The sequence below is a fragment of the Suillus discolor genome (assembly GCF_016758755.1).
Source record: "Suillus discolor strain FC423 chromosome Unknown F5147scaffold_95, whole genome shotgun sequence".
NCBI classification, from domain to species: Eukaryota; Fungi; Basidiomycota; class Agaricomycetes; order Boletales; family Suillaceae; genus Suillus; species Suillus discolor.
In genome coordinates, this window is record NW_024541342.1 from 77,632 (window position 1) to 104,508 (window position 26,877).

At 48.9% G+C, this 26,877-nt stretch overlaps 5 protein-coding genes across 5 annotated transcripts; 3 read left to right on the top strand and 2 right to left on the bottom strand.

Annotated features, from left to right (window-relative positions):
- Positions 1-1,944: 1,944 nt before the first annotated feature.
- On the bottom strand, positions 1,945-2,946 carry F5147DRAFT_723321 (uncharacterized protein). Its single transcript, XM_041438970.1, has 3 exons — positions 2,597-2,946; positions 2,498-2,535; positions 1,945-2,414 (listed from the first exon to the last, which is right to left on the bottom strand). Exons 1-3 carry the CDS (start codon positions 2,928-2,930, stop codon positions 2,334-2,336), a joined length of 453 nt encoding a protein of 150 aa, XP_041286611.1. The 5' UTR covers positions 2,931-2,946; the 3' UTR covers positions 1,945-2,333.
- A 4,437-nt stretch (positions 2,947-7,383) lies between these two features.
- F5147DRAFT_723360 (uncharacterized protein) lies at positions 7,384-7,695 on the top strand. Its single transcript, XM_041438971.1, is given in 2 exon segments — positions 7,384-7,430; positions 7,449-7,695. 1 exon segment carries the CDS (start codon positions 7,525-7,527, stop codon positions 7,678-7,680), a length of 156 nt encoding a protein of 51 aa, XP_041286612.1. The 5' UTR covers positions 7,384-7,430; positions 7,449-7,524; the 3' UTR covers positions 7,681-7,695.
- A 1,148-nt stretch (positions 7,696-8,843) lies between these two features.
- On the bottom strand, positions 8,844-10,776 carry F5147DRAFT_657880 (uncharacterized protein; the record flags this gene model as incomplete). The annotated part of the gene is made up of 9 exons (XM_041434344.1): positions 8,844-9,262; positions 9,312-9,436; positions 9,480-9,622; positions 9,676-9,816; positions 9,868-10,000; positions 10,116-10,255; positions 10,310-10,413; positions 10,654-10,695; positions 10,758-10,776. 9 exons carry the CDS (start codon positions 10,774-10,776, stop codon positions 8,844-8,846), a joined length of 1,266 nt encoding a protein of 421 aa, XP_041286613.1.
- Positions 10,777-16,996: 6,220 nt separating this feature from the next.
- On the top strand, positions 16,997-18,538 carry F5147DRAFT_438897 (Sec20-domain-containing protein). Its single transcript, XM_041429867.1, has 7 exons — positions 16,997-17,060; positions 17,086-17,295; positions 17,344-17,435; positions 17,495-17,632; positions 17,688-17,797; positions 17,852-18,368; positions 18,426-18,538. Exons 2-6 carry the CDS (start codon positions 17,107-17,109, stop codon positions 18,304-18,306), a joined length of 984 nt encoding a protein of 327 aa, XP_041286614.1. The 5' UTR covers positions 16,997-17,060; positions 17,086-17,106; the 3' UTR covers positions 18,307-18,368; positions 18,426-18,538.
- A 1,056-nt stretch (positions 18,539-19,594) lies between these two features.
- Positions 19,595-20,982, top strand: F5147DRAFT_438942 (uncharacterized protein). The gene is made up of 6 exons (XM_041429868.1): positions 19,595-20,002; positions 20,055-20,153; positions 20,214-20,226; positions 20,288-20,500; positions 20,550-20,603; positions 20,660-20,982. The coding sequence occupies exons 1-6, from the start codon at positions 19,836-19,838 to the stop codon at positions 20,921-20,923; spliced, it is 810 nt and encodes a 269-aa protein (XP_041286615.1). The 5' UTR covers positions 19,595-19,835; the 3' UTR covers positions 20,924-20,982.
- Positions 20,983-26,877: the final 5,895 nt, after the last annotated feature.

Sequence of the window (26,877 nt, forward strand, 5' to 3'; positions counted from 1 at the left end):
ATGCCGCCTTCGACGCGAACAATTATGACGAGGCTATTGAGTTATACTCGGCGGCAATCAACCTGGATTCAGCCAGCGACACCATCTTCACAAAACGCAGCAAGGCAAAGTTGAAACAAAGGTTATGGGAAGATGCACTTCTCGATGCAGAAGAGGTACGATGGCATCTATCATTACGTAGTCGACGCTCATTTTGGTGATAGGTCATTAAACTCAGTCCCTCCAATGGATACCGAGTGAAGCATGCAGTGCTTCATGCTGCACAACACTACGATGAAGCTATCGAAGCCTTCCAAGTCATGCTCTCTGAGTTGGACAATTCTCCCGACACGCGACAACAAGGTAAGCTTTGAGCAACGCGTCCTCAAGATGCTTGACCCTTTCTTCAGAGCTGCGCCAGCAGTATGTCTCTCGATCTGACGTAGAAATGAAAATCCAAAAAGTCATTACTGCTCGCATGGAACACACGCCGATTCGTGTACTTGACACTTCCACCGGTCGCTTATGCGAACGAAAGGCACAAATAGAGGCCTTCGAGAGGAGCACGGAGTACAAGGAACTCCTATCATCGATAACGACGCGTGCGGACCTTCGAATGGAGCGCATCGAAGAGGTAGTGAAGAAGTACTTTGGTTATGTCATGTTGTCACATAGGTGGGAAGGGGAGGAGCCGCTACTGCGCAACATCCAGGGCAAGAGCGTGTACGAGTTGAACCCAGTCGGCAGCGTCAGGAAGTTGCAGCGGTTCTGCGAAACTGCTCGTGATGCTGGCTGCCGCTGGGCATGGAGCGATACATGCTGCATAAACAAGGAAGACACCGTGGAGCTCCCAGAATCCATCACCTCCATGTTTCGCTGGTACCATCACTCAGCCCTCACAATTGTCTACCTATCTGACGTCTCACCTTCATCGGGATCTGGTGCACTCGTCAGCAGTGTTTGGATCACCCGAGGATGGACACTCCAAGAATTCCTGGCTCCCAACATCATTCTCTTCTACCGAAATAATTGGACCCCGTATCTTAATCATCACTCTAACAATCACAAAAAGTTTATCATGCAAGAGTTGAAGAATGTTACGGGAATAGATTCACGGTTTCACGTCACCTTCCGTCCTGGAATGAGAGATCCCCGCGAGAAACTCGTATGGGCATCGAAGCGCTTCACCGAGAAGCCAGAAGACGTTGCATACTCATTATTTGGTATCTTCGGCGTCCACTTACCCGTAATCTATGGCGAGACCAAACAGAAGGCGCTCGGTCGGCTCTTGGAGAAGATTGTTGCCCAGTCGCGTGACATCAGCGTCCTGGACTGGGTTGGCAAATCATCCGAATTCAATAGCTGTCTGCCAGCCGATATCACGTCGTACGGATCGACATCCTTGTTGTCATGCCCGTCTGAAGATGAGATTCGGGCATCTATTGAGTCGCTGCAAGACGCTGTGGATGGAACGGTGGCTTTAGAATTGTATGACAAGCTCAACGGCACAAACCACCCCGGTTTCTCAAACCAGCGGTTACATCTGCCTTGTATCGTGTTCCGTGTCACTCAAATCAAGGGGAGGCGCCATCAACTTGAAGATGGAGAGATAGGTTTCACGTATGACGTGAAGGCAAATGGGCTTCGTGACCTGCCAGGGCTCATCACCACAAGCAAAAGGCTGCCGTTCTTGCAAGCAAGACCCGCTGCACAGAAATTCTTACTCGTCCGTCCCTGGGACCGTCGTCTCCTCGAACTACCTGACTTTTCGGACGATACCGAAAGCATGGACGATTTATCCTCTCCCCCATCCCCGTCAGATTCGCATGGCGGGTTCTTTGGAGAGCACGAGTCGCTTGATTCTGAATTAAGCAAACGAGCGTTACGATTGATTGCTCGCCTCAAACAGCCTTTCAGGGCATTCTTGCTAGCCCAGAAATGCGGCGAAGATTACACAAGAGTCATATCAGAACATGATATCATTGCGCAAGTCAAAGAAACGACTTCCGAGTCTATTCGCAACATCATAGACTGCGTCAAGACAGTAGAGGTGGTGTAACTTTGAAGAATAATGGAATTTTCAGATGTCCTTTCCTTGAACATTTCGGACGTTTCAAATTACTTATACATATTTATATGTACATCCATATACCCGTTATCTACCTTATGATGACCTTGGAGCGGCGATCTAACATCGTGGTTCGCGCGAATAGATTGAACGTGATCACCAGTATCTATAATAGCGAGTGATCCCCTGCGCTGCGCATCATTTTCCGATATTGAACTGACATCCACATCAATGGCACCATGCCAGATAACATGTCGTAGGAGTGTCCATGCATTATTGGCCTGTGCTAATGAGATGGAGTAGCAAGCTGCGGCGAAGAAGGTATTGAATGCAGGAGACAACACAGGCGACGGCGAAGAAGTTTGGGCTTCAGCAGGTTGTAATATGAGGATGATATCGTCCTTGAGACTAGTTGCAAGATTAACGAAGCAGTAAGGGAGACATATTCACCTGAAGAGATGAATGGGGTCCATGTCTTACTAGGGTGTCTAAGGAAACACAAGGCAAGTCAATGGGGTGAAGCAATATAGAAACGCACGATATACGCACCTCTGCAGCCTAAAGAAAGACACCCACAATCCCTCCAAAGTCTACCTCGACCGTGCTCCACATCTTCAGCATCCAGCAAGATGTCGAAGCTCGTTTCAAGCACCGCACGTACGTTGTTGAAGATCGTGAGAGCGGTGCAAGCGCAGTCGCGGGTTTTCCCGATAGACAACGTATGATGACAAGCTCGTATTGACAAGACGCTTGAGTTGTTTGTGGGACTTGAAGACAGGTGTTGTGTTGGAGAATACGGAGGGGCATCGCAGTGAGATGCGGCCATTAGCAGTGTGCCGATAGTGAGGAGATTCCGAGGCTGTACCACGAAATTTGGTTGCATCTTGTGCACACAAGGATCTTGGGTGGGAGTCTGTTGGATGGAGAAGTGATATTGCAGTAAGCTATATACATGCGTTCGAAAGAGTAATAACGTGGTGATAAGCTGGAGTAGCTGCTAGATACGAAAAACAACGGTATTCATGCAGGATAGACAGTCAGACTCGAACGATGGAAAGCACGGACTGCTCGACTTGATGCAATGGGATACATTCTGGAAGCTGCGAAGACAAGAGTCGGACGCATGTATGCACTGCAGATGTGCATACTGTCGAGGACAGCGGGTATGACAATAGGGTGATAGAGGCGTGGGCACGAACAGCCTTACTAGATGTCCTGGGCGTCTATTGAAATGAGGCAATTGTGAAGCACCATAAAACGCACCATACACCCCCTGCAGCTGAGAGAAAGAGACATAATCCCTCCAAAGTCTAGCCTCGTCCGTTATTCCATACCATCAACATCCAGTAAAATGTCGGAGCTCATTACAATCACCACTCCCCTGCGATGGTTCAAAGGCCATGAAGAACGCATAACTGGAGTCGCAGTTTTCCCTGATAAACGTCGGATGGTTACGGGCTCGGAGGACACAACACTTCGGTTGTGGGACTTGAAGACAGGTGTTGTGTTGAAGAAAATGGAAGGGCATCACAAAGGGGTGTCGAGATTGGCGGTATCACGAGATGGGCAATTGATAGCAAGTGGTGATATAAGCGGAGAGGTCATCGTCTGGCACGGAGAAACTGGCGAATTACTCACCAAAATCAAAGCACACTCCCATTTGGTCTCCTCGCTGGATTTTTCTCCCGATGGAACAGTGCTGGCCACTGATGCATATTTGGAAAAAATGACAAAACTGTGGAATACCAAAACCTGGCAGCTACAAGGAGATCCGATCGAGTGTCAATTTGTCACCTGCGTACTGTATTCACCGTCTGGAGAACTTCTTGCCATCGCAACAGACCACAATATTCAAATTTGTAATTCAGCCAGGAGGAAGCGCGTCGCAAGGTTAAAGGGTCACAAATCATACAACTTGTCACTCGCATGGACGCCCGATGGCACACGCCTTCTCACAGGCGGCGATAGTAAAGATCCTACTGTACGCGAATGGGATACAACAACCTGGAAGCAGGTCGGTGATACTTGGACGGGCCACACTAGCCACGTCCAAGCCATTGCTATTCATCCTGCTGGCACACCGCTCGTTGCATCCACATCTAGTGACAGCCACATCCGTCTCTGGCAGCTCTCAGACCGACAAACCATTGCCGTCTTCAAGCACTCACTCGCCAATTCACGCATTACTTTCTCTATGGACGGCAATCACATCCTCAGTGGAGGCGACGATAAGATCATCTCAGAGTGGGCAGTACCCTATGGTATACATTCAAAGGCATGTTTCCGTCTCTGACTCATATACCATAAATCGAAGCATGCTTCTTGCAGACTATTGCCACAACAACAGTCCGCGATACATGCATAGATCGAGACTTATCTACTGACGAAGAACTACTCATGCAAGATATCAATACCGATGCGAACAACCATACTCCCTACGTCCATCGCTCAAAGGCATGTTTCCGTTCTTAACTCATATATACCACAATTAGAGCATTGTTTCGTGCAGATCCTAGCCATCACGACCTCCCATATTGCTTGTCTAAATGGAGACTTATCTACCAGCCGAAGAACTACTCACTCAAGATATCAACACCAGTCCGAACAACCATACTTCCTATGCCCATCGGTCATTCGTCATAGCGCGAAAACATGACTGGGACCGCGCCCTTCTGGACGCAATCAAGGTGAGAATCATCGCTGCCTTATGAAGGACTAACTCGACGGTGACACAGTCCATCAGCATTGAGCCCTCATTGACGGGCTATATCTCCAAGGGTATTTCCCTCTGTGGAAACGGCCGTGTCCTGGATGCGAGGGCAGCATTTGATGTTGCATCCATGTACACGGACCAGGATTAGAAATCACTCATTTTCTGCTATTGATCAAGGTATGTTACATTTGCCTCGCATACTCTTCCCCTCATCGCTGTATTTAAGGCCATCGCGCTCTTTAATGCAGATCAACATGACGAGGCAAGCCTGCTCCTCAAGGAGCTCGCTGCCGGTTGTCCGGATACCGATACTCTTGCACGTGATATCGTGCAAGTAAGCATCATCCATGCTTGGTCATCAACACTCATCCTTACAACTCGCACATTAGGCATATCTACACGTTCAACTCGGTATCAAAGCCCTGGATGGCGCACATTACGATGAAGCCGCCGACCATTTCACTGCCGCTATCGACTCCAGCGATTTATCATCGGAATCAAACATTCATGAAGTATACGAAGATTTGGTGGTGGTACGTCAAGATGATGCACATATGACGCTTCTCATAACTGAATCTCTTGTCCAGCTCTTTGGCTGGGACCTGAAGTCCTTGTGGCAAAAGGCACACCATAAACGCTGTGATGCACTCCTTCGGGCCGGTAAACTCCAAGATGCCGTGAAATCATACCAACACATGATGGCTTCAAGTGACGAAATCACCAAAGCCGACTGCCTTGATTGGTCCAACGGTGAGTTTAGAACCCGTAATGTCGCGCAGGCGACAATCCTCACCTGTATTCTTCTCAGATTTCAAACAGGAATGCAGCGCACTCTGCGCTGCCAATGGAGAGGCTGCCTTCGCTGCAAGCGATTATAACAAGGCTATTGACCTATACTCGATGGCGATCGACTTGGATTCTGCATCTGATATTTTCTTTGCACGTCGCAGCGAGGCAAAGTCAAGTAAAATGCTGTGGGAGGATGCGCTCCTCGACGTGCGAAAGGTGCGATGGCATCCACGTTCTAGTAGCCCATGTTGACTTCGGCGATGCATAGGTCACTGAACTCAATCCTTCGTCTCATGTTGGGTACCAGTTATCACACTCAGCGCTGCGTGGCGCGCAACGTTACGAAGAAGCCGTCGAGGCCTTCACAATCATGTTTTCCAAGTTGGACGACGCCTCAGAAGTGCAGATACGAGGTAAGCCATGGAACATTACTACCTCGTCTCGAAACATCCATCTTGTTCTGCAGATCTGCGTGAGCAGTACGTCCATCCATCGGAAGCAGAAGACAGCTATTCGAAAAGCGGTTTCGATTGAACTCAGCAATGCCCCCCTTCGTCTGCTCAACACCTCTATGGGGATTTTGTGCGACCGAGCAGCACAGCTAAACTCCTTCAAAACAAGTCCAGAATACAAGGAGCTTTTGTCATCCATAACGAAGCGTTCGGATCTCGAAATGGAACGCATCAAGGAGGTGGTGGCCATGCACTTCCGTTGCGTTTTGCTATCACACAGGTGGGAAGAGACGGAGGTGCTGCTGCACCACATCCAAAATCAAGATGTGCGCGAGTTGAAGGGACTTGGTGGCATCACGAAACTGCAGTCGTTCTGCAAAATCGCTCGTGATGCGGGGTATTTCTGGGCGTGGATGGATACATGCTGCATCGATAAGAGCAACAACGCCGAGCTTGGAGAATCGGTCCAATCCATGTTCGTCTGGTACCGTCACTCAGCGCTCACCATTGTCTACCTATCCGATGTCCCTCCTTCATCCCAACCCGGTGCACTAGTGAGCAGTATTTGGAACGAGCGGGGATGGACCTTTCAAGAGTTTGTCGCTCCGAAAGTCGTTAGATTTTATCAGAAGGATTGGTCGTTATATCTCGACGATCGCTCTCTCAACCACAAAGAGTCCCAAGCAATCATGAAGGAGTTGGAGGGTGCGACGGGCATAGATGCACAGGCCCTGATCTCCTTCCATCCAGGGATGAGAGATGTTAGACAGAAGCTGCAATGGGCATCGAAGCGTGTCACCACTGTGCAGGAAGACACCGCGTACTCGTTATTTGGTATCTTCGACGTCCACCTACCTGTCATCTATGGCGAGAGGAAGCAGAGCGCGCTCGGCCGGCTCCTGCAGGATATCGTGTCTTGGTCGGGTGACATCATCGCCCTGGATTGGGTCGGACAATCGTCAGAGTTCAATAGTTGCCTTCTAGCCGACATCATCTCATATGCAGCCCCGCCATACTCCCCACCATTATTGTCTGAAGATGAGATTCAGACAGCGGTCTCTTCATTGCGAAACATTGTGCCTGTGGATGTAGCTTCGAAGTTGTATAACATGCTTGAGAACATGAATACTCCGCTCTTCGCAAACTGCAGACTGCATCTTCCTTGCATCGCATTCCATGTCACGGAAGTCAAACGGAGGCCTGGTCATGCTGCTCATTCCATATATGAAGTCAAAGCAGATGGGCTTCAGGACTTACTGATCACCATGGACAAGACACTAATTCAGTTCTCGCGCGCAAGACCAACTCGGCAGACATTCTTTCTTGTCCGTCCATGGGATCGTCGTCTCCTTGGGCTGCCTGATTTTTCAGAGCAGCTCACCTTTGCAGACGAAGGGGAGAGCGTAGAGGATTGGTTCGAGTCCCGGTCTGGATTACACGACACTGACGAGTCTTCCAGCAACTCACCTGGAGAAGAGGAGTTGTCAGTTGACTCGGATGTTCACTCACGATCATTGCGTTTGATGGTTCACCTTGGGCAGGCTTTCAGCGCACTTTTGCTAGCGCAGCAACGCGTTGGAGAATACAAGAGGGTCGCGTCAGACCATAATATCATTGCGCAGATGAAACACCCGGCTTCGATTGACATTATGAACATCAGGACCCTAGACATATTGTAGCTGAATGGTTTTTTACACCACATCGACGATCACATCACATTATCATAGCCTCGTATATCATACATACTCTGCAAATGACCCTCGCAAATACAAGATTTCAAAATTTGACATGTAGAGGCACCATCTGCTCTCGAGGTGGTCGCAGAGGACGATATCGTGTGTCTTCCATCAGCAAAAGTGCCCAAACCTGACGAGGCCTTGGAAGGCCTAACAAGACCATACACGACCTTGCGAATATTGGAAGGCTTGCGATGCCTTGCGAGGAAATAGCCCCGTCTTGGATGGCCTTCTGAGAGCACGTCTAGGATGGCCTTTTGAGGGTGTGCTAGCTAGGTTGACCTTGCGAGGCTGTTGAGGCTTGCAAGGAAATACTAGGTCTTATTAGAACCTTGCGAGGCTGCTGAGGCTTGCAAGGGAATACTAGGTCTTACTAGATCACTCGAGACTTGTGTACATTAGAAGGCCCCAAGAGGCATCGCATTAGCATGACACTGGTAGCTAAAATACATAAGTTGCACAAAGTCCATATGGCAAAGTCCAAAGCGTGCATTAAGTCTATGTCAGCAGAAGCAGTAATGCGAGAAACGGAGAACGAAAGTCCAATGAGAGAGATGCAGTCCTAATAGCCATTAGCCCTCTTTCGTACGGAGGTTCTTCGAGGAGCGTCAGGATCGGTGATTTTCTTCCTCCCTCTCTTCTTTGAGGGAACGGGAGCCATTGGAGCTTGCGGGGAGAAGTTGATGTCATTGTCAGTCAGATCTGACAGTGGGGGTGAGGGGCGTCGAGGTGGAGACACTGGCTGAGACTGCTAATCATAATATCACTATAATGACAAAAAAATGGTCTTAGCTGCATACCTGAATCACATTCGACGACTGCTTGGTCACATGCACACTTAGTGAATCCTCGTGCTCATCACAAGCAGCAGGGCGTCGAGGTTTCGGCTTGGGTTTCGGCTTAGGACGTGGAGGCTGATCCTCGTCATCATACTGGACGGAGGCACTTGTAGGATGCTGAGGCTTGCTTAGCCGAGGTTGGTGTTCCTCTCCATCGGAATCTGTAGCTCCACGGGCAGGTTGCATCGAAGTTGGAGCCTCACCATGATCAGAGGTGGAGTACCGAGGTTTATTGAACTTTGGAGGCAATGGCACGTGGGGGTCAGATCAAGGCCGTTTGGGTTGTGCTGCTATTTCCAGCTCGTTGGCATCATCATCGAGAGAGATAGGGCGCTTGGATTTGAGCTTGTGAGGGGGTGGGGTATCTTCATTGTCGTCTGAAGTAACCTGAGTGTGGCGCTGGTGCAGGGGCCGTGGCTTCGCAGGCTGCCCTTGCCTTTCCAACCGAGGGTGGGTTGACTGTGTTCGTGGTACCGCAACCTCATTGTCATCATAAACTGAGGTGCGGTGCTGCTTAGCGTTGGAATTTGGGTGAGGTGGTGAGTCACTGGCAAGGTCGTCACCCGCTCGCCAAAGCCATTTGGGTGCATGTGTTATATCATCTTCGTCTTCGTACTCCACAGGGCGAGCTTGCTTACTGGTTGAGGGCTCTCGAGACCCATTAGGGTTGACCGGACATGACAGCACTGGGAAATAAATATCAGTACCAGCATTGTATATACATCTATCACATACCATCTGATGTAACTAATGCAGAACGGCGTGCAGCTCGCTGAGCACAAATTTGTGCAATGTCGTCCTCACTTTCCTTTCGCATGAGCTTGGCTGAGTGTGAGTTGTCCTTGGTTGGTTTGAGGTGCCTGCGAACAATTAGCACTGAACTAACCACGCAGAAAAATGTACCTGTTCCACCACACGAGGGTGTCTTTGACCCATAGATCGTCGTCGTCGTCTAGCATTTCAATGATGGCCCAGAGGAGCTCATCCAAGTCCATGTCGCCAATACACTGTGTCCAGTGCTGAGCGCTGCTGATCGTAAAGTGTGTCTATGGGTTCATGAGAGGGGTGCTGATATCAATAGCAAAAGAGCTAAACTTACGATAATGTGAACATATGCGATGATGTATTTGTTGACAGCTGTCAGTCCCCATGCACGATTTTTGGATGGCTTCACAGAGTTGCGGACATTTGATGCATCGTTCATGACGGATAATGGTCCAATAAAAAGATGTTTATAAAACTATAGTAACTTTGTTATAAATAAATGACAGCGTAGAAAATGAAGACGCACCCTCAGAACAATGTGGTTTCGAAACAGGCCATGTGTCTTCTCAGCAGCATCGTAAACGCCATGTTCATAAAAGAATGTTGGCCAGTTGTGTGCCGTCATGGTGATTTCGCCAGCTTGCAAGGCAGCCATAGCGCTGAACATAGTGACATCAGTACAAATAATGAAATGAATCAGGGTCCTCGTCAAACCAATCCAATTTCTTCCGAGGGCAAAGTAAACGAGCCAACTGTGGGTGATTGAGCCCACACATTGACTTATCCTTGATTTCTGGAATTGGCGGGTCAAGAGCATCGGCCTTACTATACATATTTAGCCCAATGTATTGCAGGCCCTTGTGCTTGACGGAGCTCAGATCTGCAGATCTGCCGTCGCTCATACCCTTCAATACCTGCCATGCAAAAGATCAGTTGTCAAGCTCAGACCCATCTTCACCTGCCCTCACATCTTCACCCAACCTCACATCTTCACCCAACCTCACATTCTCGCCCTCACCTGCCCTCGCATCTTCACCCGCCCTCGCATCTTCACCCGCCCTCGCATCTTCACCTTTAGCGCACTCGCGACGTGAGAACTTAACAATGGTGGGGCCGAAAGTCAGTCAATTATGTCCTGAGTTGTCCGCCACTCTTCTTAACCTTTAACGATCATCAGGCATTATTCCCTTGAAGTAGTACAACACCCTATGCGTGCCCGTATGTGTGGTTTTGGTGATAAAGTGCACGAGCCGTCGCGCCTTTGTCTCATAACCTTATAACATTTATTATCAGGATCGCAGGCCACTCGCACCTGCAGCAGTCGCAAAGATGGTTGTCCGATGAGAAGATAACTCTATCGTAGATGTGGAGTAAGCAGAAACATTTATTTTCCCTTTTGTGCAGCTCATCACCTACCACTCAGGGACAGTGTCATTGAGTTCTTTTCTTAGATCGCATTTGGGATGGGAATCGACAAACTGGATGGTAAAGTTGTGTTTGTTCACTCCAGCCTTTGTCTGACCGCATCGAATGGTGCGCTTTGTAATCCACTCAACGTTGAGCAACCGCAATGATAAAGGACCGGCTTGGACTCCAGAGGAGAAAAAGCGACAACTGGAAGGTCTCTCAGTGGTGTCCCAGTATTGCCGCAACAAGGCTGACTGTTGACGATCATTAATCCTCGCGCATTTCAACGAGCGTTTTGATTCCCACCTTTACCTGATTGTACTCATTTTGTCTACGGCCCAACCCATCCTGTGATTCAGGCCACATGTAAATTACTTTAAAAATAACAGAGCTAATTTCTGAGCTATCTGTCATGCACCGTCGTCAATTACAAGTCTGCAAAGCTATCCTCCTTGAACTCGTTCATCACATCCTCCCCATCTTCTGGACCGAAGTCATCAATCTCATTAGTTTCTTCATCTGCACCATCCTCGTCAAGGACTTGATCAAGGCCGGAGTATCCATATTCATCCATCTCGTCGGCAACAGTGTCGTCTACCATTGCTTCAAAGGGAGCTAGAACTTCATCCCTGTCCTCATCGTCCATGCTGTCTGTCTCCTTGCTATCATCTGTTTCCTCCTTGCTATCATCACCACTCCCATCATCTCCATCCTCCTCCATATCCTCATCTTCTTCAGAGCCCTCATTGAATTCTGATCCATGGCGCTCTTTCTCTCTTTGGAAGGGGATTCTATCCAACTCATCACAATCATCAAGCAGGCATGACATCTCTCTTTGTGTGGATTTGTGCCCCACGCTTCCTCCATGGAAGCGCATGAACATGTCTCGGTCGACGAACCTGGTAATTTATCAGATTTGATTCATGTCGTTAGTGGGAAATAACTGACATGTTGACGCAGTACCAGTCCCAATCCTCGTCATTGTCAGCTGCTTGACGGGCGATGGATGGTCCCAACAGTGCAGTCGTACGTAGATGTCGAAAGGCTGGGATAAGGTGAACGCCACGAACGATGAGGTCAGGATCAAGGAACCCAAAGGCTGATTCATTGTTTCCATCATAAAACCCAACTCGTGGCAGCCGTTTTGCTGCCCAACCTGTTGGTGCAGTGATGTCACGAGCGAACCAGCGGACCCACAAAAAGTTGACACGCTTTATAGTGGGATGTGCACCTTGTCTCATGTAGCGGATATTGGCATGAAAGATGCCAATAACCCGGGTGTACCAGTATGGATGGGAGTCTTCCTGATCACAGGCAAGAACCATGATGTCTGCATGCGTGCGGGGATTGAGGGAGTCCTGAGCGTGCCGCAAGTCATAGGTAGTGTAGTTGACACGAAGCACTTTGTGACGATAAATTCGATTGTTGATAATTGCAACAGAGTTTCGTTGTGCTGCACTAAATGAAGTCTCATCCCCGTCGTAGTCCAGTCCTGACAAGCGACCCAGCAGGTGATCTTTGAGACGTGGAAGGAAATTCTAATTACATCCAGTGAGCAAATACATTTGTCATTTTACGAGTTTCGGAGACCTACCTTTGTGGCCTGGTCATTTCTGTTCTTTCCAAGCCAGGAAGAAATATCTCAGTAATGTTTCTGTGATGAGGACATCTGGTAGTGGATCTCTGGTGAGCAATGCGGCAGTGGGTCCTGGTCAACGAAATGAAGAGATGGACAGAGATCTTCAGTCTCAGGCTGTGCATGATTCTCTTGTGCAGCTGCCCTTTCATGGTTCACCTCTTTCATCCTCTGCAAAATGCGCTCGCGACGCTGAAGTCTTGCAATTCCTCGTGTGAACTTGTTCTTGTTGGTCCGTGCATAAAATCGCTTCACTCGTCGATGCTCAAGTTCACCCTAATTCCAACATTAGTAGGTGAATGGTAGGTGATAGATTCCAATACTTGCAACTTGTGTAGAGTAATTGTCCGTGGTCCCATATAGCCAGATTGACCTGACATAGTCTCCGAGAGCATGAAGTTTATAAGTCGAGAGGTTAAAAATGTGTTGCTTCAAGGGGCCATCACCTTCAACATCAATATTTGTCCTTTCTGACCCTGCTTTCTTGCCTTTAGACACTTTCAGACGCCGACGCTGTGCACGAGCAGCCATTTCATGTGGCAAGTCATGAGTAGCAAATTTTTTGCATGTGTTGTCACGAAATCGCCGGAGAGCCTTTCCTAGCCATGTCGTACAATTATCAAAATGGTAGAGTGTCATCTCCGTGTCCATACGAAGCTTCCCAAATGCATGCCAGGTGGCCAGCTCAAACAGAAGGTTGAGGATTGAGTTGTTGAACGGTTCCGGTAGAAGACCATCAAATACTGGCATCGCACACTGCCAGCATTGATCAGCATGACAGCAGCTGTATTACTTATGCTCCTACCTGAAGCAGGTCTTCGAAATCACGCACTGCGAGTTTTGTAAGACCTGACACATTGTCACTAAACTTGCGGATGGTGTCACGTCCAAATGTTGGCACGAGACGATACCTGGATCATCACGATGGACATGCAAATATATGAGAAAAAACGACTTACCGCTCATTGAGATCTTGCACAGCAGTACCTCCATATGAATACAAAATTCGGAGAAGATGCGTAAGGGTTGCCTTCCATACTCCCAACTCAAACTCATGCATAAAGTCGGGCACGAGCATCGAGTGGAAATCAAAACTGAACTTGGCAAGCTTCTCTGAAAAGGCATTCTGATGCTCACAGTTAGTAAACTTTCAAGTTGAGAGATCAATTCAAATCATACATACACGAATAGGTGCCACAGAGGTGGTACCAACAATTCTCTCAATTGCAGAGCTGACTACACTATAGCCTCGAACAAATATGAGTTCACAGGCTCGTTCAATGAGACTACGCCGTGGATGATTGTCAACTCGAGAATTTCTGGTGTGCTGCCGTCGATCGAACTTTGTCCCTAATTTGAAAATGTTGTCTTTGCTAACAAGACACCGTGGGCATGGACACCTCCCGAGGAATTTCATGCATGCAAGTAGAACCCTGACATCAGGGAGATTAGTATGGTGTGATCAAGTAAGATGTGAAACAGACTTCTCCGGATAATCAGCAGAATAGGTGAAAAAACGAGGAAACACACGACGAGAGACTCCATCAGGGAACTTGACAACGAAGCCATGTTCATATGCATCTATGAATTCAGCATCGAGCAGGAAGTGCCAAACGGCCTGCATTAATTCACGTTTGCAATGCGTGAGCACTGCTCCTGTGGCACTACGACCAAAAGTCTTCTTGTAGAAGTCTTGGATAGTATCTGATAGCTATACACATAATTAGTTCGTGTCTCAAGTTCAAATATTAAAGACAGACCTTTGGAATATATGCGAGATGATGTGCTGCAAACGATGTTGGCTTGCCACGAATATACTTTGACTGATTGCCAATGAACAAGTATATCGGCCAGAGAGAAGCATTTCCGAAGCTTGCTAAATGAGTGGAATCGGACCAGAGCATGATTGCAGCTATGACAGTTTCTAGATTACAGTCTGGTTCACAGGGCTGCGAGTTGAGCTTCGCTTGCTCTTGAAGCATGGCGTCAGATGTATACAGTTCAGTAATGATTCACTCTGGGGGTTCGTCGTCCTCCGGCTGCCAGAATAGTTTGTATGGCTTCATGTGAAATGTTTTGGCTGCAACTTCTGCGTACGCCGATTTGAGGACCTCTAATGGCTTGCGGTAATAGAGCCCGTCAACTTCAAATTCAGGTGCACAATCCTCAGAAGAGAACTTCTCTTTTTCACATGGGAGTCGGATTTTCACTGAGGCCTCATGCCATCCATCGGATGAGAATATGGATGAGGCAGGGTCGTGTTGGGCCTTCTCGAGACGCGATGCCTCCCTAGGTGCATTAAAATCTAGCAAATCCTCTCGGCAGAAATCCTCCACTAAAATGACATCGTTGACTAGACGATTGAGATCTTGCAGTGATTTCAAGATCGATGAGTTGTAAAACCATGTCATGAGCCGGAAAACAGTGGCATTAAGGAATGGTGCGAAGTAGTCATGGTGGACTGCCTCAAGTGATTGTCCGAAGCCAGCATACCACGGCCGTTCGTAATCAGCGTCCCCATCAACATGCTGGAATGTTGAGGAGTCACAAAGTGCATCGAAGTAGGCTGAATGTTCGGGGTCGTATGTTGGAAATGAATGAGGGTATTCACGAAAAAGGTCGAATGTGTCAATGTCCATACGATGTTGCTCTGTAGGGGGGGCATGCTCTGATGATGGTCTGTCATCGAAGTCCATGGCAATGTCATCTGGGTCGTCAGGCACTGGTGCTGGCTCATCTGGCTCAACCGGAGGTGGCGCAGGAATTGGCAGGACTGGAACTTCGTCACGGTAATGTTTGGGGAGACGTATCTGGCGATTGGGACGCCCAGATGGTCGCGAGTCCATTTCAATATCTGGTACCTGTTCATATATGAATATCAAGTCTATGTTTTAAAAATAATACTCACTTCCTCAACACGAGGCTGCTGCTGTTGTCGTTGACGATGCTGTGCCTCACGCTCTTCTTCCTGTTGCCGTTCTTCCTCTGCACGGGCAGCTTCGGCAATGGCTTGTCGGCGCTCCAGCCGTTCAGTAAGCACTGATGTCGTGGCTACATCACGCATGCGGCAGTACCTGCTGAGGTGCATGGAAAGTCCACGATCACGAACTTCAACATCGCAGTTCGGACAGTTGACCATAGTGAGAATAGCGAGCAAAAATAATGAGACTGAGTAGAGCAGCATCAAGAGAGGCTGCTGGAGAGCTGTTGCATCAACGATTAGTATAATTGATAAGGCTTAAATACACATATGAGAACGGTCCGAAGGAATGTGTTTCAAAGGCATGAACCGAACCCGAAATAGGACTCGGACCGTACCTTTGAAACACGAACCGTTATTAGAGATGAGGTTTCCCTCGCAATCCTGTGCGAGACAGCGCCGATCTTGAAATGCCTCGCGAGGCTGCCGCGAGGTTGAAACAGTCTAGTAAGGCCTTATGAGACGAGTGTGCGTACCTTGCGTGATGACGAACAAATACAATCAAGCCTCGGAACGCATCATGTGGCCGTGGGAGACTCTCCGGACCTTGCCGGACCTAGTTAGATTTGGGCACTTTTGCTGATGTCATTAGAGTCAACATGTGCACTTGGATCGTGTTGAGTAACACATCCTGAAAGCACCTAAGTACATAGTCCGTTTGCAATGGGGCATACATGATTATTCGCATGCGGTGGCAGGCTGTAATCTAGTGTAGTAACCCGGCGCATTCCCTGGTGCATAGATCAGGCTTGGGTTATCAATTAGATATTACTGTCTGGACTCTGCTGCAATCGCAAGACGCTCGCCGGATAGCGAACATCGAACGCGCTTCAACGCAGCGGGTATCACTATTACACTGGACTGGATATTCGTTCGAGTGTAGTAGTGGCGTCAGCCATGTCTCCTTTACTCCACAGCCTTCGTACTTCGATCCAATGAACAAGCAACCATGGGAATTATACTTACTAGGAGATACCTGCACTTCGCAGCGGTCCGAGTGCCTGGTGCCCTGGGCATCTGATATGCAGATCGAGGCTGTGAAGAAGCAAAAAGGCCCGGCACCTCTTGGATCAAGACACTCACAAGCTCTCCAGCAAATCGTGCTCCACATCGTCCACCTCGAGCAGAATGATGGAAGAAGAACAACCTGCCATCCGAATCACCACGACTAGTCAAATATTTAAAGGCCATAGACAGTGTATTTGCAGTTGCAGAATTCCCCGATGGACGCCGTATGGTAATGGCCTCGCACGACAAGACCCTTCGTCTATGGGACTTGGAAAACAGTGTCGTATTGAAGATAACGGAGGGGCATCACTGGGGCATACGAGTAGCTGCAGTATCAAGAGACGGGCAATTCATAGCAAGCGGTAATTTTGGTGGAGAGCTCATAGCCTGGAACAGAGACGGCGAATCTCTCACCCAGCCCGTCCGAGTCAAAGTCCACTCCAACAAGATTTTCTCGCTCGACTTTTCTCCAGACAGCGCATTTCTGGCAAGTGGTTCAATGGACCACACCATGGAGCTGTGGAACACAAAGACATGGCGGGTAGAAGGAAATCCAATCAATTGTGCGGGACTGAAGGTGTTCGGTATTCGCCGTCCGGTGAATATCTTACCCCAGACAGACCCTCCGGTAGACCGCCGGACTGCCGCAAATTCGGATTCTCAGCCTTTCTGAAATCCCCGATGTGCCATGATCCATTTTGCTATATTTGTACTTGTAGCGTCCACCTTCAGACATGCCACCCATCCCAGCAACGCTAGATGCTGAAGCTCTCTCTCTAATCGAGTCCATCGAACGACACCATAACGACCTTTCAACTTTTCAGATTCCTCGTCTGAGAGCTTGCACAGGTCCTTTGACCACGCAACAAGCATGGGCTGCGGAGGTAAGGGAGGACATTGAAGGTCTGGCAAGGCAAATCGAGGTTTGTCAGTTCATGCTTTGAGGTTCAACCCATACTCACCACTTGTAGGAACTGGATGTCCTGGTTGATGACCACAGAACTGAACGGGCGAGGAGAGAGCTGAGGAGAAGAGCTGAAGTTTTTCGGGATTCATTAGTCAAGTATGTAACAGTTCAGTATTGTTTCCAGCCTCTGACAGGTCTGTCTCTCTGGATATCAGTCTACGCAAAGACTCTCGAGCAGCATTGCTAGCATCGAAACATGCAATTGACTCCCAAAGTCGGTCACGACGAGAGGAGTTGTTGAGGTCTCCTGCCTTTCGGCAGAACAGTACAAGCTCCTTGAGCGAGAAAGTCACGTTCGTGCGCCGCATACATTCGTACCCTCCGATATGGCTAACTTGTGAGTTACAGCGAAGACATACTCATGAAAGCCAACCATGATGTCACAGAAGCACTGCAACGAACAATTGGACTCATGCAGAAAGAGCTTGAGCGCAGTGTCTTGTCAAGTCAACTACTAGGTAAGTTCCTTATGGTACCATTTTCTTCTAATACCTACTGTCCATCTCACACAGAATCATCTACTGCAACTATCCAATCTGCATCCACAACACATGACAAGCTCGATCTCATCCTCGGCACCTCCAAACAACTTATTACTGCACTCGAAAAGACAGACTGGCTCGACCGCATCCTTATTATTTCCGGCCTCGTGTTTTTCGGCCTCGTGGTCCTCTTCATCCTGAAGCAGCGCATCATTGACCGCGGGCTACGTATCGCCTTTTTCTGGACGAGATTGTTACCAAGCTCTGGCTCAAGTACGCGCGCGGTGGTGCAGAAGGCTGGGGAAGTTGTAACGACTGTATCGGCTGCCACTACCGTTGCGTCGGCTGTACTGGTGTCGTCGATAGGTGGACAGATAGAACCCAGCATAGATGTATTTGAATCCCCTAGTTTCATAATATCGACTACAGAGCCATGGACTACTGGACAGCATGGCGGCTCAGGAGACGCACACGTTGAATTATGATCATATCACGAGTCCTTAGAACATTGCTTTGGGTTCTTTATAAGCTCCTCCAGGTGATTAAGGTTGTGTACTATTGTTTCCTGGGTGATTAAATCTAATATTCAAGACTCGACCAGCAGTGCCATCAAAGTTTGCAGTATCAACCTTAGGACCTCCGATACTCGATGCAACCCACCAGGCTTCCCATCTACTCAAGTCTGAACATTAATATTTTCACTGTTCAGCGCCGTCCCACAATCAATTAAATCTCCTTGCACCTGCCGTGCTTTTGTGTTCCATGGCCCCACCGTGGTATCCAATGAGCCTCTCGCTAGTAATGTGCTGTCTGGGAAAAGTCGGGCGGCAATGCCTGTTTGGAGTGAACCTGGATAGGCTGGGTGAGAGATTCACTGTCTCTGTTCCAGGCGATGAGCTCCCCACCGACATCATCCATTCACCATCTCTTGAGTCTTGATTTTCTCGTACACCGAAGCGATGCACCTCCATTATCTTCAATACAACACCATCTTCTAAGTCCCACAGACGAAGCGTCTGTCATACGAGGCCGTCACCATACAGCGTCTATCGCGGAAGACTGCGGCTGCACAGACACTATCTTCATGTCCTTCAAATGTTCGATTGAGGGTGGTGATTCGAATGGCAAGCTGTTCTATTAAGTCCGTCATTCTGCTCAAGGTGGATGGTGTTGAGCATGACTTGCCGGGGAGCTTGTGGGTGTCTTGATCCAAGTTTCAGAGGTGCGTGTACCTGGCCTTTTTGTGCTTCTTCACAGCCTCAACCTGCATCATTAGACGCCCAGGACACGAGGCACTCAGACGCTGCAAAGCTCGAGTATCTCTATCATTCTCATGGTTACGATACCGAGGTTTTGGACTAATCATTTTGTTCCTGACTTGTTTTCTCCAAAAACCGGTCCCTGCCTTCAAGTGTCGGATGAAAGTGCGTGCCCTATGAGAGTCCAGGAAGTTTGGCCTCTCATGAGGCACGCCGTTTCTGGCAGGAGCCCCTTCTTTTCGCTGCAGGACAGTGTGCCCTGGTGGTCATGGCACAGTGTGATTTTAGTTGTTTTCACGATGACGGCACACGATTCACGCTTACCCAATCCGATAGTATATTGCTCGGATGTCTAATCCAGCCCACGCGCTCATCTCCGTTCACGCCGGGTGCCTCGCTCCCCATAGACCTCCGCACATCGCCGACCACGACGTTATCTGGAGTTAGTGACAAACCTGCGTGCCCCGGGGCACGCACTTAATCATCCTCCCTGCCATGCCCCACGACAACAAAGCAATTGAATGTATGGAATCCCAGAGTTCATGTCCTGCGGAGTCGGGGACTGGCGCGACCGAGTGGCGGTGGTAAGCTAAGTAGTCAGATCACCGCGTGCGTGCTTATCAAACAGCGTAGTAAGCCAAGTAGTCAGCCCATACGCTATCGGCCTCTTATTTGTGAAGACTGGCCTCAATATCTGAAACCATGTCACTATAAATCCAGGGCCAGTCTCGCTGTATTCATCCAGCTACCCGACCATGTCCATCCCTGCATTTGATTCCACCACCTACTCCATCTACACGCAATCTCCCAATCCATCCTGGACGTATGGTCAGAGAGTCGACACCACTCCTGCTGGCAAAGACTGGATTGCAGGCGAATCTGCAGGGTGGAAAGTTTATAACACATCAGAAACGGACAAGATGTACGTACCCCTCGACCTGCCGTTTAGCCGCGATCGTGACCGCGATCGACAGCGAGTTGTACAAGCTCTTGCTTTCAGGTATCGTACCGTGCCCCATCGCATGCGTGTCCACAATCAGCGAGGATGGCGTCGAGAACCTAGCACCGTTCAGGTAAGATGCGCTTCCAGTTTGTAACGTGCTTCACATACTTACATGGATTGCATCTACCAGTTGGTTTAACACAGTGAGCAATACAACAGACAAGATCCCTCTTTACATGATGGTTCAATAACCTCTTGCAATAGGTCACGAACTACCCGCCTGTCATCTCATTCGCAATCAACTACAACCCTGCGGCGGGCCGCTTTAAAGACACGGTCACGAACGTGAAGAACGGCCAAGGATTCACCGTGAACATCATCAGCGAGGCATTTGTCGAGAATGCAAATGCAACTGCTATAAACGCTCCTCCCGGCTTCGACGAGTGGACTCTCAGTGGTCTGACAAAGGAGAAATGCGTACGCGTGCACGTTCATGATACGATACATGCGCTAACGACGTGCTCAGGTGCAAGTAAAAGCCTCCCGCATCAAGGAAAGCGCTTTTAGCATGGAATGCGAGGTCGTTTCATTTCACGCCAAGCCCGCTCGTTCGCTGACAACGTCACCTCCCAACAGCTCTACCAATCAATAGATATCACTCACCCAGTCACAGGCGAGCACACCGGCACGCTCATCCTCGCGCACGTCAAGTACATCCACGCCCGCAAAGACGTGCTCACAGAGAAAGGTGTCATCGACCTCGCAAAGTTCAAGCCCGTCGCGTGTTTGGGAGACATCTCATATGCCCGGGTTGGAGATGCATACAGGATCGCCCGTCCATCATGGGCGCAGGAGGAGGCGAAGATACAGGAAGCATTGATGACTCGTGCGTCTCTGTGAAATAGAATGAAGGGGCCATTTTTTGGTAAGACATACTATAGATTATTAGTGCAATAGTATACTAGTAGTAATAGATAATTAATGCGTGATCGAGGATTTCCTATCCCTGAACTGGTAGACCTTCCTTACGGCGCCGTTCGACTTTCAAGATAGACAACAAGTACAGGAAATTAGGACGCTGACGATACGGCGCACCCATCATTGCAGCTGATTCGTAGTAGCATGAGATTATCAGTGCGAGACGATTTATACGGACCGTCTTGGTCGAGCAAGGGGAGCCAGCACACCATTTGAGACCTTGAAATACACCAGGGTTGCACCAGAAATCCAAGACGCTTAGGGGCTCTGTCCATATGTGGCCCAGTCAGGTAGCGGTTTTCAGCTGGTGACGAATGTCTTCCGCGGTGCATGGGGGTAGCACATGGTCCTGCTGAACAATTTCAGGCTAGCGCTTATGTATTGCAATTGGACCCAAACGGTGACGAAATGATACCCGGCATCGCGGCACACTTTCCTTCGATCTATTTTGGAATGATCACCCTTGGGCGTCTGATAAGACAAGGGTGGACGAGAATGATTGTGTGTAATGTGGAGCAAGACATCCACCTGCTTACAGCAAGCCTACCTCAACCGTGCTCAACACCATCAATATCCGACTAAATGACAGAAGGAGCACAGCCGTTCGTTCTGATTACCATACCTGTGGGAGCTTTCGAAGCTCGTGAATGCGCCATATCTGCAACCGCAGTCCCCGATACTCGCGAATGTGCTGTATCTGTAGCTGCAGTCTTCCCCGATAGACGACATATGGTGACCGGCTTGGGAGATCATACGCTTCGTTTGTGGGACTTGAAGAATGGTGTTATGTTGAAGGAAATGAAGGGGCATCGTGCCTTGGTGGGGGCAGTGGCAGTATCAGGAGATGGGCAGTTGATAGCAAGTGGTGATGCTAACGGAGAGCTCATCGCGTGGGACGGCAACACCGGTGATTCTCTCACTCAACCTCTCAAATTCCACTCCAAACAAATCGTGTCACTGGACTTTTCTCCAACCGGCACAGCACTGGCGAGTGGTTCATGGGACACCACGACAGAGCTCTGGAGCACAGAAACATGGCAGATGCAAGGGAATCCAATCGATTGTAGTGATTATGTTCATTGTGTTCGGCATTCCCCGCCTGGAGAATATCTCGCCATCGCAACATCCAAGAATGTTCAAATATGGACTACGGGCAAGAGGGAATGCATCATACAGTTAGAGAGTCACGCTGCGCTCGATTCAGCCTGGAATTATTCACTTGCGTGGACGCCTGATGGTACACGGTTGTCCTCAGGCTCCAATCCAAATCCCACCATAGAAGAGTGGGATACATCAACGTGGCAGCAAGTCGGTGATCCCTGGAAGCGCCATACTGTGGTCAACGCTATTACCGGGGACTTCACCGGTAGCTTTGGAGCTTCTGTATCCACGGACTGCCCCCGACTCGAGCGCTTGTTGGATCCACGAACCATCGCCATTTTCAAGCGCTCTGATGGTTTGGTCGATTCTAAGGCATGTTTTCACCATTGGCTCTTATACCGGAATGTAAACATGCTTTATACAGATCCTCGACATGGAATCGACAGTCCGCAATGCATGCATAGCCGGGGACTTGGATACTGCTGAAGAACTGCTGACACAACGGATTGATGCTGACAATAACGACCACAACGCGTATGCCAATCGCTCATTTGTTAGGGCCCGAAAAGCCGACTGGGACCGTGCGCTTGGTGATGCACTCAAGGTGAGATACACTGTCCCATCACGATCCCTCAAGGCTAACTCACTTTGATGGTGGCATAGTCTATCAGCATTCAAGATTCCTTGTCAGGCTATATTTCCAAGGGTGTCGCCCTCTGCGGAAAAATGCAAACCCAGGACGCGATGGATGCATTTGACCTTGCGTTCATGTTTACGAACGAATATTCAAAGACTACTCATATCCTCCTCCTGCTGATCAAGGCACGTCGATATTTTCCCATGTTTCACCTTGCTTCACTAAGTTCAGGCAATCGCTTATTTCAATGCAAATCAACACGATCACGCCATCATGCGCATCCAAAGGTTGGCTAATGTTTGTCCCAAGGCAGACATTCCTGTCTGTCATATCGTGGAAGTGAGTGTCGTGCACGCTCAGACTCACGGTCGTTGACACTGAACTTTTTGAACTTTTAATATCAGGCGTGCCTACGTCTTCAACTGGGGATAAACGCCTTTGATGGCGCCCATCACAACGAAGCTGCTGACCACTTCACTGTCATTATCAATACCATCGCTCCCACCTCTCAGTCAGCCATTCATTCTACATATGAGGACTTTGTCGTGGTATGTTGATACAATGCAACCGAAAAACTTGATGTTCAACTCCGTGATCTGTCTAGCTCTTTGGATGGAACCTCAAGCAACTGTGGCAAATTGCAAGCCAGAGACGGTGCGATGCACTCCTCCGCGCAGGTATGCTTCGAGAAGCCCATGAATCGTATCGATATATGATGGATATGAGCGACGAAGCGACCAAGGCTAGCTGCCTTGATTGGTCCACTTGCAAGTCTTCAGTCATATCACTAGACTACAGTTCTCACCCGCATTTAACATAGTTTTCAAGCAACAATGTAGTGCACTTTATGCTGTCAACGGAGATGCTGCCCTTGCGGCGAGCGGACATACTGCATTCGAGGCCAACAATTACGACAAAGCTATTGAGCTATACTCGGCGGCAATCGACTTGGATTCTGCAACCGAAGCTATCTTTGCAAACCGCAGTACAGCCAGGTTGGCAAAAAGGCTATGGATGGAAGCACTCCTCGATGCGGAAAAGGTAAAATTACATCTCTTGCCCCATAGCTTATGTTCATTTTGGTAATACCTAGGTTATCGAACTCAGCCCTTCCTCTTTTGTCGGATATCAGTTAAAGCATGCGGCGATGCGTGGTGCACAACGCTATGATGAAGCCATCGAAGCTTTCCAGGTTATGCTATCCAAGTTGGACAATTCTACCGACACTCAGTTACGACGTAAGCCCCGAAGAACACATATACCTCCAGGTGCTTGAATGTTTCCACAGAGCTGCGCGAACTATATGTCAGTCCATCCGAGGTCGAGGATGCGATTAGGAGGGCCATTTTTGTAGAACTTGAGAACGTCCCACTTCGTCTACTTGACATATCCGCTGGTCGTTTATGCGATCGAAATGCACAGATAAATGCCTTCTGGACAAACATAGAGTGCAAGGAGCTTCTGTCGTCCACAACGAAGCGTGCAGATCTCCACACAGAGCGCATCCGAGACGTGGTGGCGGTGTACTTTCGCTATGTCATGCTATCACATAGGTGGGAAGGGCGGGAGGCGTTGCTGCATGACATCCAGGACAAAGTTGTGTACAAGTTGACTCCCGTTGGCGGCATCGTGAAGTTACAGTCATTCTGCAAAACTGCTCATACTGCGGGGTACCGATGGGGGTGGATTGATACATGCTGTATCGACCAAAATAATAATGTTGAGATCCAAGAATCGGTCAACTCCATGTTTGTCTGGTATCGCCATTCAGCGCTTACAATTGTCTATCTCTCGGATGTTCCTCCTTCGTCGAAACCGGGCGCACTGGCAAAGAGCGCATGGAACACGCGAGGATGGACCCTACCGGAATTCCTCGCCCCGAAAGTCATTCACTTCTACCAAAGTGATTGGACCCCGTATCTCGACGACCGCTTTCACAACCACAAGGAGTCTCCCGCGATCATGCGGGAGTTGGAGGATGCGACGGGCATAGATGCACGAGCCCTCATCACATTCCGTCCGGGGATGACAAATGCCCGGGAGACACTCCAATGGGCGTCGGCGCGTGTCACCACGCTTCAGGAAGATATCGCATACTCACTGTTTGGTATCTTCGATGTCCGATTGCCTGTCATTTATGGGGAGACGAAGCAAAATGCACTTGGGAGACTCTTGCAGGAGATCGTGGCTCGGTCGGGCGATATTGGTGCCCTGGACTGGGTCGGAAAATCATCCAGGTTCAATAGCTGTCTGCCGGCTGACATTACTTCATACAAAGCTCCGCCACACACCCTGCCATCTCTGTCCGAGGATGAAATTCAAACGTCGATCTCCTCACTCCGACATATTGCGGCTGAGGATTTTGCATTGGAAATTTACGCCCGACTTGACGACATGTACTCGCCTCGTTTCGCGAACTCCAGACTGCATCTGCCATGCATCGCATTCCGTGTCACAGAACTCAGACGGAGAGTCGGTGTACGCGAGAAGACCATTGGCTATGAGGTCAAGGTAGACGGACTTTGTGACCTGATGATCACCACGGAGGATAGGTTGACTCAGTTCTCACGAAGCAGACCCACTCGACAATCCTTCTTACTCGTCCGTCCCTGGGATCGTTGTCTCCTCGAGCTGCCTGACCTTCCAAACGAGATGCAGAGCGTGGATGAATGGTCTGACTCTGAATCACAGTCATCACATTCATCACATTCATCACATGGAGAACAGTGGTCGGATCGTCCGGAGTCTGACTCGCGTGCGTTACGATTACTGTTTCGTCTTGGACAACCTTTTGCCGCATTTTTGCTAGCACAGCAACGCGGTGGAGAATACAAGAGAATTGCGTCAGACTGTGACATTATTGCACAAGTCAAAGACGTCACTTCTGTTCACGGTATGGACGTTAGGGTGTTGGAGATATTGTAACTGTGCAGGCATGTAAAGAGTTTTCAAGTTTGCGGTAATTACCTGCAGAATATGATGTTTCAGGTCATGTACAGTTCAAGTGTAAGTATATGCGGAACCAATGTTTTTTCTATGTAAAACAACGGAAATTTTGCGGCACTGCTACTGAAGTCTGTGCACATGGGCCAAGTGAAATTACGACTGTTAGCCCATAAGTAATTGTTCGAGGTCATACTGTCATATTTATCAATACAATGCCAGGGATCGTAGAAAGCCATGTATGCATACTCCTAGTTGAGGATCCGTGTTCCCACAGTTGTATCCGTACAGGCCCTTCTCTGTATCTTAATACAAGCGGAACCACGATGTCGAGGCTTCCTTTGATGTATGCACATAATTTAAACCTTCGGCATTTCTTTTCATACATATATATCGGGATATCAGCCACTTCTTACTAGGCCCACGGCTTGAGGCCGGGCCGCGCACTCCAGATGCAGCCCAATATAAGCAGGACGACGAAATTCAGCGCGATGTGTACATTAATTGAGCCTGCTGCAAGTGTGTGCCGAAGGCATGGTGTCATAATGACATGGGCGCCTGATAAGACAGTGTGCCCTGTTTTGTACTTAATTTGTACCCCGGCCGAATTGTGTCGGAGTAGTAACAGGGCACTGCACACACGACAAATTAGCGCTGTGAAATATAATAAAAAAGGGAAGCTGCGTAGCGTAAAGCTTCACAAGGCCCATCAAAAAGTCCCTACGGAAAGTCCACCCCGGCGCTTAGTCGTGCTCACCATTGACCTCGAACTGAATGGTGGATGTAGCTCAATCCATCATCCAAATGACCACACCAGTTCGAGTGGCTGCAGCTCACGAACACACTATATATGCAATTGCAGTCTTTCCCGATGGGCGACGTGTAGTAACAGCCTTGGGAGATAATACACTTCGTCTGTGGGACCTGAAAGACGATGGTGCGGTGAAGAAAATGGAAGGTCATCGCGGCTGGGTGTGGGCAGTTGCGGTATCACGAGACGAAAGATTTGTAGCAAGCGGTGATCACAACGGAGAACTCATTATCTGGAACGTCGACACTGGTGAATCGCTCACCCAAATCACCAATGCCCATTCCGCAGCAATCTACTCGCTGGACTTTTCTCAAGATGGAAATGCACTGGCAACTGGTTCAGTAGACAAAGCTACGAAGTTGTGGAGTACAAAATCGTGGAAGC